Source organism: Pseudorca crassidens, chromosome 16 (assembly GCF_039906515.1).
Source record: "Pseudorca crassidens isolate mPseCra1 chromosome 16, mPseCra1.hap1, whole genome shotgun sequence".
In the NCBI taxonomy this organism is placed as follows: Eukaryota; Metazoa; Chordata; class Mammalia; order Artiodactyla; family Delphinidae; genus Pseudorca; species Pseudorca crassidens.
Window position 1 is genome coordinate 45,418,504 of NC_090311.1, and position 11,018 is coordinate 45,429,521.

An 11,018-nucleotide genomic window follows, 5' to 3' on the forward strand; every position below is an offset into this window, starting at 1 on the left:
TTTCTATAGACAAGAGGCAGGCAGAGGACATGGAGGGGATCTGTCCTGGAAAGACCCCCATAGGGTCCTGCTTGGTTACAGGGCTACCTGAAAATTTTAAATTCCACCTGTGGCTTGCATTATATTTCTATTGGACCTCATCTCTGTTTTTGAGGGAGAGACAGGGAAATTACCTTCCAAAATACTTAGCATGACCTTGAGGACCCAAATTGGTCTGGCTCCCCCACATCTCAGGCAGCTCTTCTCCTGGGTCACCCTGTTCCCACCACACTGCTCCCAGCAAGAGTCTAACACCCGGCCCAGCTCCCAGTTCCTATGACGGCTCCACCACTCTCCTCCTCTGTTCTGGACAATTCATTCTCATCCCATGTGTCCACCCCTCCCAGGCTCTGTGTCCTCCTCAGAAAGATGGGTCATGACAGCAACTACCTTGCAGGCTCACATGACATTGGGCTGTCAGGTGCCGAGGCTGCACCGGGCGCTAGGGGAGAGCCCCAGGAATGCCAAGGGCTGTTGTCATGGACAAAGCTAGGGACCAGGGGCTTGGGCAGGAAGGGCTGGATAATGTAGATATGTCAGGGCCAGATCACGGAGTTTGGCGACCTTATTTTCTGGCACGAAGAGGTGACTGGGTGTTTTTAAAGACAGGATTGACCTGACATGATTTACATTTTAGAAAAAAAAATCACCCCTGCCCCAGTGTGGAGTTGAAACGGGGAAGGGAAAGACAAGCCAGCCTCTACTAAGGAGGCACCTGGCTGCAGGGCTGGGTTCAAGAGACAGTGACTTGGGACACTGCATCATGCTGGCCCTAGAGCCCCAGGAACTGGAGTTGCTAATCTTGGGCCAGAAGGGAACTCAGGAGCACCAAGACAGAGCCTAGGGAACAGCAGCATTTAAGGGGAGAGCAGAGGAAAGGAAAGTTGGGAGACCAAAAAGCAGCAGCAGAGAAGCAGGTGGAACCAGGAGGGAGGAGCGGAGATGGGGAACGGGTGGAAGACCACAGCCTTCACACATGGCGGTGCTCGCTCCTTGCTGATGCCTTCATGCTCTTTCATTCACTTCTCCTAATAACTGTGAGGTGAGTAGACACTGTGCCCTTGTTACAGATGGCAAAGCCAGAGCTCAGAAAGGCTACATTGCCCAGGGTCCCACAGGTAGTAAGTGATGCAGCTGGGATGGGAAATACGATCTCTAGGCCTCTGCCCTCCTCCATGATCCTCTCATAATTCAAAAGTCACTGTTTAAGAAATTTGGATTCTCCTGGAATTTCCTGAGAGGCCAGGCTCTTCTGCGGCTGCAGTCTGGAGCGAAATACTGCAGTATTTTCTCCAATGTATCAGCTCAACCAGGTCCCAGGAGATGAGAACCCCATTTTTCTCCCTTCGGATGCAAAGTCTGACTGGCTTCTGGCCAAAATCTGGGTGCGTTCCTGTGACTTCCACATCCACCAGACCATCACCCACCTTCTGCGCACACATCTAGTGTCTGAGGTTTTTGGCATCGCCTTGTACCGCCAGCTGCCTGCTGTGCACCCCATTTTCAAGGTACAGCAAGCTGCTGCCTTACCTGGTGGGAGAGGGTATCCAGATATGGCGGGTGGGGGAGAGAAGGGAGGGAAGAGGGGTACTGACATCCCCACAGGACTGTGGCTGGGAGTGGCCATAAGAGACCCCTGGAGAGATGCTGGGGAGGTGGGTAAGTACCCCCAAGGAAGGAAGTGGCTCTGAGCCTGCTGGTTCCTGAGGACACAGGGCTGGGGCCTGACTCCAGCTTGGGCTCGCCTTGGGTAGGTGGGCAGATTTTGAAGAGGCAGAAGAGTTCAGTGTGACCCTGTCTGATCCCAGGCGGCAGCCCCCACTGTCACTGCCCTCCTCTGTTCCCAAATCCTACCGGCACTGACTGCTGGGGTGACTGCAGGCTCAGGTTACCTCTATGTGCCTCCGTTTCCCCATCTGTAGAACAGTTCAGATAGTATGCCTGCCTCCTAGGATTACTGTCAGGGTTAAAATAGTTGACAGATTTGAGAGCTTCAAACAGTGCCTAGCACACAGTTATGCTCTGTGTAAGTGTTGACTGTTATCATTTTTATCACGACCATTATGCATTAGAGCATTAGAGTGGCGCCCATCCCCCAGGCCGCTGGCAGCGGCTCCACAGTGAAGGTCAGCATGTCAGCTTCACTCCCTCCCTGAGGCCTGTAGCATCGCCCCTCCACGGAGGACCCCCGAGGAGGCACAGACCTGGTCAGGCGCCCCCGACCGGCCTTCTCTGATGTCTCCTCCTGCCCCTCCACCCAGCTCCTGGTGGCACACGTGCGGTTCACCGTCGCCATCAACACCAAGGCCCGGGAGCAGCTCATCTGCAAGTACGGCCTCTTTGACAAGGTGGGTGCCCCGAAGAGCCCGGCCCGGCAGGCACCTACTTCTCAGAACCTCGGCGGCCTCCACTCCAACCTGAGGTCCAGCCCCCTAGGCACTGGGGTGGAGGCCTGGGGAGGGTGGGAGGCTGCAGGTGCTCCCAGTGAAGCCTCCCAGCTTCCGTGGCCCACGTCCACCCCTCCCACCCAGCCACTTCCAAGCACCACCCGCTCTTCCTCCTCACCGTGGTCTCCCCGTCACCTCCTCCCTCCCCTCTCCATCCTCCTGCCTCCCCACCTCTTACACACTGGGGACCTGCATCTCCCCTCCCACTCTGCCGCCCATCATTCTGAGCACAGCCTCCCACACTCTGCCCTTGCAGGCCGTCGGTGCTCCCAGCCTACTCGCCCTGTCAGCGGGGGCTCAGGTCCCCCCTGCCCATCACACCCTCTCAGGCAGCACCCCACCCCTGTTCTGACCCCCCAGGAGGCTTACCGCGCCTGGACCCTCCCGGCAGCCCTACCTGCAACTTTCCTGCTTTCTCATCTCCCATTAGTGAGCGGGCCAGATGATCACTAGGGCTGAATCACCATTTGGGCGGAAAATGACAAAACCCATCTCAGACCAGCTGCAGCTGTAAAGGAACTGTGTCATCTCACACGCCTGGACATACTCGGGTTCGGGAGCCACAGCTCCCAGCTCCGTGTCTCGCTGGGCAACACTGGCCTGTGGCCTCCCTCTCAGCACCAGGTGCTGGGCCCAGAGCCCCCAAGCAACCCCTGCCCACCAGGATGCCTCATACGCAGGGACCAGGGACTCGAATAATGTCCCCAGGGTACAAGCCACTGGATGGAACTCTTCCACTCTTTAAACTGTGTGGGTCTCACTCTCTCAGACGGGGTTCTCGGACAGCCTTCCCCCTGTGGGAGAGGGAACAGGACCTCATCACAGTGAGCTCCAAGCTCATGTTCCCACGCAGTGACATCATCTTCCATCCAAATAGAAAGTACCAGGGAGCAACTCTATTGGTCCTGCTTGGGTCAAATGCCTACAGTGGACCAGTGTCTGGCCCCCAGCACCCAAGCCCTCCTTTGAAGATTCTGTACCCTGAGCACTCAGCCACCGTGTGTGTGTGCCTGCATCTCAGCAGCTGGTGCGTCTATCCAGCCCTCACCTTGGCACACAAGATGCTCTCAACAGAGTTGTGAGGGTCCTGGGGGCTGGTATCTGCCCCCGTCTTGTGCCCAAAGATCAGGTCCCAGAGAGCAGTGCTCGGGCTCTGGGCAGCCCGTGCTCAGGACGAGGGCAGGCCTGGCCAGAGGGCTGCTCCAGCCCAGGCTCCACCCTGCCAGCTGTCCCTGCTGCGCTGCTCGGGGCGGGAGCTCTCCCCTCCCTCCTGTAGCTGCTCCCAGTCTCTGCACTTCAGCCCCTCACATCTTGATCGGGCAGAGGCTCCTCCCCGTAACCTCTCACTGGGCTGCCCTTGGCATTCTCCGAGTCACACGTCCCTCCCACCCACCTCAAGAGACCTAGGTTAGCCCTTGGCAGGCCTGGTCATCCTCCTGCCCTTTCACAGTTTCTCATGCTGAGCTTTGGGGCTGGAAGGCTGGAGGCGGGGAACCAGCCTCGGCTCATGGCGCTCTCTCCCCTCCTGCTCAAGGCCAACGCCACAGGGGGCGGTGGCCACGTGCAGATGGTGCAGAAGTCCATGCAGGACCTGACCTACAGCTCCCTGTGCTTCCCTGAGGCCATCAAGGCCCGGGGCATGGACAACACAGAAGACATCCCCTACTACTTCTACCGGGACGACGGGCTCCTGGTGTGGGAGGCCATCAGGGCGTGAGTGCTGTGGCTGTGGGACCTGCTCTGGGCAGCAGGAGGAGTGGGCCTGGGCGCTGATGGACCCGGCCAGGGGGCTGGGCAGCTGGCAAAGTGGGCCAGGGCCTGGCTAAATCGTCCGGGCAGGGATGGGGGAACGAGGGTATGCCGGGGCGGGGCGGGGGTGGAAGAGCATGTGACGTGAGTCTGGACGTTAAAGAGTGACAGCGTCACCGATGGGGGCTCTGCCCTGGGGCCTGGGATACAGCTCTGCAGACCCTGGCTGGACCACCCACTCCTAGCCGGGCCTCTCCTCCCGGGCCAGGTTCACAGCCGAGGTGGTGGACATCTACTACGAGAGCGACCAGGTGGTGGAAGGGGACCAGGAGCTGCAGGACTTCGTGAAGGATGTTTACATGTACGGCATGCGGGGCAAGAAGGCCTCAGGTAGGGACGTCCCCCTGCCCCGCCCCCAGCCCTCTCTTCTGCTCTTCCCTGACTTTCTTTGGGCAGTGCTGGCCTGTGGCCTCCACCTTAGCACCTGGCACTGGGGCCAGAGCCCCTAGGGGACCCCTATCCACCAGTATGCCTCAAGGGGACATCTCAGGGCCTTTCTGTGTCTCCTGAGAGCCCAGGTCAGAAACAACAGGAACACTGGGCCAAGCGGCTGTCCCCTCCCAGTGAGTCTTGCCCACGCCCGGGCCCTCCAGCACTGGCGTGTGGGAACCCAGGAAGCAGAATGGGTGGAGGCGTGTATCTGCCAGTCGGGGGTCCCTCCCCAGGGTCGGGGCCTCAGCCAGCCCGTGGCTCTGCCTTAGGCTTCCCGGAGTCCATCAAGACCAAGGAGAAGCTGTCCGAGTACCTGACTGTGGTGATCTTCACGGCCTCAGCCCAGCACGCGGCAGTGAACTTTGGCCAGGTGGGCAAGGGCAGGGCGAGGTGGCCAAGCCCACCTTGACTGCTTCTGAGGGCCCCTGGGCGGACCGCCCCACCTCCTCGTCTTCCAGACAGACGGGGGTGGACGAAGCCCAGGCAGCCCCGGGGCCAGGAGTCCGGTGTTCCTGGTGCGGTTTGGTTCCGAGCTAAGCACTGGGCGCCAGCCCGAGGGAGGGGCCTGCCCTGGCCTTGCTGGAGCGGGAGAGGGGACTCGGGAGGAGGCGCAGGAGACGAAGGTGGGCGGAGGCTGCGCCGCAGAGGTGCCCACGCGAGTCGGTGGCCATCCCCACAGTACGACTGGTACTCCTGGATCCCCAATGCCCCCCCAACCATGCGAGCCCCGCCGCCGAAGGTCAAGGGTGTGGTCACCATCGAGCAGATCGTGGACATGCTGCCCGACCGTGGCCGCTCCTGCTGGCATCTGGGTGCAGTGTGGGCGCTGAGCCAGTTCCAGGACAATGAGGTGAGACCGGAGGCCTTCTCGCCCCTTCCGGGAGTCAGAAGGTTTAACCCGCTCCTCAACCCCAGGGTTCTGTGGTTTAGGGCTCAGGCTGGACCCCTGCTGGCCAGGAATCCTGACTTGCAAGGCTGGAGGGGCCCAAGAAGCCCTCAGGCCCAAGCCTGGCTGGAGCTCAGCGTGGGCGGGGCAGGAGAGCTGGGGGACACTGGGACACTCCCCACAAGGGCACCCCCCACCCCCGCCATTGACAAAGCTCCGTCATGTGGGTTTCTCCCCGGCACCCCAGCGGTGGGGCTGAGAGTTTCCTGGGTATCTTCTGAGACATGCCCACGCACATACAACCTACCGAAGCTAATCCCAAAGCCGGCTCTCGGTAGACACAGCCCCACGGTGTCGGCACATGGCTGCTCAGAATGACGGGCAGTTGAACCAGCCCCAGCCCCGCAGGCATTCGTTGGCATCTGAGGTGCTTTGGGACCTTTGCTAATGTCGTGGTCCCTCACTAACATCTGCATGTATGGGTCTTGGCACGTGTGTCCGTAGAACCAGTACGTTCCTTGTAGAGGAGTTTCTTGGTCAAAGAATGTTGAGACTGAATTGCCCTCCACAAACTAAATCTAAAACCCCATCAAGAGCACGGGATATTTCTCCCACTTCTACCAGCCCTGGGTATGAAACTTTCCAATTTTAACAATCCCATAGTTTGTTTCTAAAAGGTACGCTTAGTTTTAATTTGCAGGCATCTGTGTGGGTGTGCAAATGGGCATACCACCCCCAACAGAGCCTGGCTGTGGCCGTCCTGGGCTGGAGAGAAGGCCTGCACTGGCCCCTGTGGCCCTGCTGCCCTGAGTTCAGGCGGGAAGGCGGGAGTGCTGCTTGGGACCAGGCCACATGCCCACCACGGCCAGGACTACCCCCCACCTCCACATCCGCCTGCACCTTTACACGTCCTTATAGCCTTATACCCTGCGGCAGGGCACCGATCTGTAAGGTCCCAGCCCAGGAGCATTCTCGGGGCGCTCTCAGCAGGTGGCAGGAGGTGGAGCTGGGGGGATGAGCAGACGCCTTGCCTCCCAAAGGATGGTCTCTGGGGTGGGACAAGGCCTGTCAGTTTACATCGCCTCATCGCAGATTAACGTGTCTCTGTCGTGTCTGGGTCCTCAGCTGTTCCTAGGCATGTACCCGGAGGAGCATTTTATCGAGACACCTGTAAAGGAGGCCATGGCCCGATTCCGTAAGAAACTTGACACCATCGTCAGCGTGATCGCCGAGCGCAATAATAAGAAGAAGCTGCCGTATTACTACTTGTCCCCAGACCGGATTCCCAACAGTGTGGCCATCTGAGTGGCGCCTGAGCCCGTCTCACTCCGGGACGGCCAGCTGCTCCAGGCTGGGCTCGGCAACCAGACTCCAGCCTGCCCAGGAGGGCAGGCTCCCAGGGCGGCTGCAGAGCAGGCCTTCAGATTCCTGGGAATTTGCCCGCAGGCCCCAGGCTCCTGGCTTCAAACCAAAGGCTCCCCAGGTTAGACCTTGATATAGCTAAGCTTCGGTGCATTTTCCTGTTTGTTCCTCAGTCTCTAGTGAATCCCATACTTTGATCGAAGTGTGTAAACACTGCAGGGACCTTTCCTACACAGAGGACTGTGTAGTTTCCTGCCCACCACCCAGCTCAGCGCTTCTGCAGCAGGAAAGCCCACAGAGCAGCATAACTGATGGATGTTTGCTCTTGTTGGGGACACGGGATGATTACTTTCTGTTCTATTTATGCTTAGTTCAATTTCTTGCATACAGTAGGTGCCCAAATAAATTCTTGTTGAATGCATTAAGAACTGGTTTTCATAAAAATAAAGTTTATTTAAAACAGGTCTCCTTCTACATGCTACGTTCCAATCACCCCAAACAGCTCAATCCCCTCCCCAACCCCAAAAAGCCATAATCATTATGATCCCGTCTAGGCAAAAGCCTCCCCCCAACCCTCAGTCTGGAGAAAAAGTGCTTTTCTCTCTTCTTTGCCCAGAAACTCCTACTCTTCCTTCAGAACACATCCCAGATCTCATCCCCTCTGGGGAGACACCCTAGTTGCCCAGATAGAGCTCGTCTCTCCCCCAGGGCTTTGTTCAAACCTCTTCCATCCTCCCACGTGGTCTCACACTTGGAACTAGAGCCCCTGGAGGATAGGGGACCCGCCGTATTTATTTCTGTGCCCTAATGGTGGCCTAGGGCTGGCATAAGTCACCGCCGTGCTGCTCCCATACTTTCCTCCCAGCTGGGCACCTACCCTACAGATTCCAGGCATCGTCTTGGGGGCTGGGGGCTGTTTTCTCCTATGGCAGAGAAAGCAACATGCCTTTTTAAAAAATGCATTTTCTTTCCTCAGGCCCAAGAAGCAGAGCCAGCCCTGAGCTTGGGGATGACAGTCCTCTGTCTCCTCCTACACACACACCCAGCCCCAGCCCCCAGCCCTTGGCTTCAGAATTGGGTCAGTGGAATCCACAGGGTTTCAGGAAAGTGTACACCTGATGTGCTAGGCCAGCCACCCTAGGCCATCTGGTCGGCTCTATTTTAGCCCAGGGGTCATCCTCCCCCCACCAGCCTGACACCCCAAGTAGTGAGGAGCAGTGTGTCCGTAGGATCCCTGGGTCCGAAGTACCCTCTTACCTCCATGTGCACTGGTACAGCCTGGGGCAAGGAACATTGGGTGGACTTTTTTTTAAGTTTATTGAAGTAGAGTTGATTTACAATGTTCTGTGAACTTCTGTTGTATAGCAAAATGATTCAGTTATACATACATATATATATATATATATATATACCCACACAAATTTTTTCATATTCTTTTCCATTATGGTTTATTATAGGATATTGAGTATAGCTCCCTGTGCTCTACAGCCGGACCTTGCTGTTTATCCATTCCATATATAATGGTTTGCATCTGCTAATCCCAAACTCGCAATCCATCCCTCTCCCGCCCCCCACCCTTGGCAACCACAAGTCCATTCTCTACGTCTCTGAGTCTGTTTCTGTTTCATAGATAAGTTCGTGTCATTTTTTAGATTCCATATAAAAGTGACATCATGTGGTATTTGTCTTTCTGACTTACTTCACTTAGTGTGATAATCTCTAAGCCCACCATGTTGCTGCAAATGGCAAGATTTCATTCTTTTTTATGGCTGAGTAATATTGCATTATATACACACACCACATTTATGCTGTGAACCTAGGGATGCATGTATGTATCTTTTCACATTAGAGGGCGTTTTCTTGGTTTTTTGTTTTTATTTATTTTTGGCTGCATTGGGTCTTCGTTGCTGTGCGTGGGCTTTCTCTAGTTGCAGCGAGCGGGGGCTACTCTTTGTTGTGGCGCACGGGCTTCTCATTGCGGTGGCTTCTCTTGTTGCAGAGCACGGGCTCTAGGCACACGGGCTTCAGCAGTTGTGTGGTTCGCGGGCTCTAGAGCGCAGGCTCAGTAGTTGTGGCGCACAGGCTTAGCTGCTCCGCGGCATGTGGGATCTTCCTGGACCAGGGCTCAAACCTGTGTCCCCTGCATTGGCAGGCGGATTCTTATCCACTGCATCACCAGGGAAGCCCCACATTAGAGTTTTGTCTGGGTACACGCCCAGGAGTGGGATTACTCGATCATATGGCAACTCTGTTTTTAGTTTTCTGAGGAAATTCCACACTGTTTTCCATAGTGGCTGCACCAATTTACATTCCTGGGTGGACCCTTCAAAAAGGGAAATGTGGGGACTCATGAGCACTGCCTTGACCTCTAAAGCTCGCCTTGAAGGGGCTTGGTGGGGAGCGTCAGCCCCAGTCCACATGTGAGGAAACTGAAGCTCAGCGAAGAGAAGGAACCCTTGAGAGGCCACCAGCTGGAGGAGAGCTGGGCCTACCAGGGCCTTGCACGTCATCTGCTGTGATGCCTCTGGGTGATCTCGTACCAGAGTACCTTTCATCTCCAACATTTTAAGAATTTACAAGTGCTTCTGAAGCAGTGAAGCCTTTGCCAGCAGGCCTCTGGGGGGCAGGACTCCAACAGGCAGAAGTCGGCCAGGCAGATGCTAATTCAACCCAGCGGGCAGCCCTGCTCCCAGGAGCTTCACGTCTGCCCTCGCTTCCTCCATCATAAATGGTGGGATGAGCCCAGAGAGTCCAACTCTGTCTCTTGGGCCTGGGCCTCCACAGGGTGGAATCAGATGGGGTGGGGGAATTGGAAATTGGCTGCATTTCTTCCCAGACACCCCAGAAACTGGCTGAGATCTGGAGGGTGGGGTGGGAGGAGAGCCCTGAGTCAGAGGGGTCTCCGTGACTCAGAGCAATGCCCTCCCTGGGCCTCAGTTTCCCTGCTATACATGGGGGTCAGACTGGAGTACCTGTTATTAGTGTTGGGTGAGGGACGTTCCTGTGGAGGGGAAGCACAGACCACTTTGAAAATCGGATAAAAGCTATGGGCATCCCCCCCAGGAGTGTGACACAGGCACTTATACAATCCTCAGGGAACCACACACCTCCTATGGCTGAGCAAAGAGTCCCGGGACCAGGGTTCCCAGGTGACTGGATTTTGTGGGACAGAAAAGTTCTGCAAGAAAAATCTGGAGGGACATTTGTGTTACCAAGTTTTTGTTGGTATGAACCAACCAATCCATAAAAAGCACCCCTGCCAAGTGCTACCAGCGACTCTTATCACTGCTTCATAATAGGGCATTTTAACAACAGAAGCGCAGGAGAATAAGGATAACAAGGCTACTCTTTCTCACAACCACCTGTGTTGCCTTTTCCCATCTCCCCCTGGTCCCCCTGCAGACTGTGCCACAGCAGTGCCGGGAAGCACGGCCGGGCTAGCTCCCCTCTGCCGAGCGCCTGGCACTGTGTGTCTCCAGTGAAAGGGTGGAAGCTGGACAAGGGGAACAAAGTGGAGCCCAGCTTGGCTCCCTGGACCCCTGGACCTCCAGACGCCTACCTAATGCGGAGGGGACGCTGAGATCGTGCCCGCAGAGCCTGGACTGCGCTCCTCTCACTTCAGCTCCGGGGGAGGCAGCCTGGCGAGGCAGGGCTGATGAGGCTTCTCTGACGGCCCAGAGGCTGGGCCTGCCAGCCCAGAGGAACTGGCTCATCCCTGTCCCTCTCTCCCCCCGAATTACCCTTCTCAGCTCTTTCCTGACCCAACGTGCAGTGGGACTCCTGCTCTCTGTTGCACTTCTGAGGCTGGGAGAAAAGACAGGCCCTAGAGAGGGTCGTCTATGCCGCTCACACCACGTAGGCTGTGCAACAACTCTAGGGGGCGCTGATCACACGGGCCAAGCGTTGGCAAACTTTTTCTGTAAAGGGGCATGTAAATATTGTAGGCTTTGCAGGCCATACGATCTGCCATTGTAGCAGGAAATAAGCTGAATACAGTGTCAATGAAGGGCAAGGCTGTACGTCTACAAGTACATTTATGAAAC

General features: G+C 56.6%; 1 protein-coding gene across 1 annotated transcript in view; it reads left to right on the plus strand.

Moving 5' to 3' along the window:
* Positions 1–7,433, plus strand: part of ALOX5 (arachidonate 5-lipoxygenase) — a 54,223-nt gene extending 46,790 nt beyond the window's left edge. The window contains exons 8-14 of the mRNA XM_067708902.1: positions 1,344–1,547; positions 2,301–2,387; positions 4,021–4,199; positions 4,504–4,625; positions 4,997–5,097; positions 5,407–5,577; positions 6,739–7,433. Of these exons, the coding sequence (XP_067565003.1) occupies positions 1,344–1,547; positions 2,301–2,387; positions 4,021–4,199; positions 4,504–4,625; positions 4,997–5,097; positions 5,407–5,577; positions 6,739–6,918 (1,044 nt within the window). The 3' untranslated portion in view covers positions 6,919–7,433. The remainder of the gene's footprint in view (positions 1–1,343; positions 1,548–2,300; positions 2,388–4,020; positions 4,200–4,503; positions 4,626–4,996; positions 5,098–5,406; positions 5,578–6,738) is intronic.
* The last annotated feature ends 3,585 nt before the right edge of the window (positions 7,434–11,018 follow it).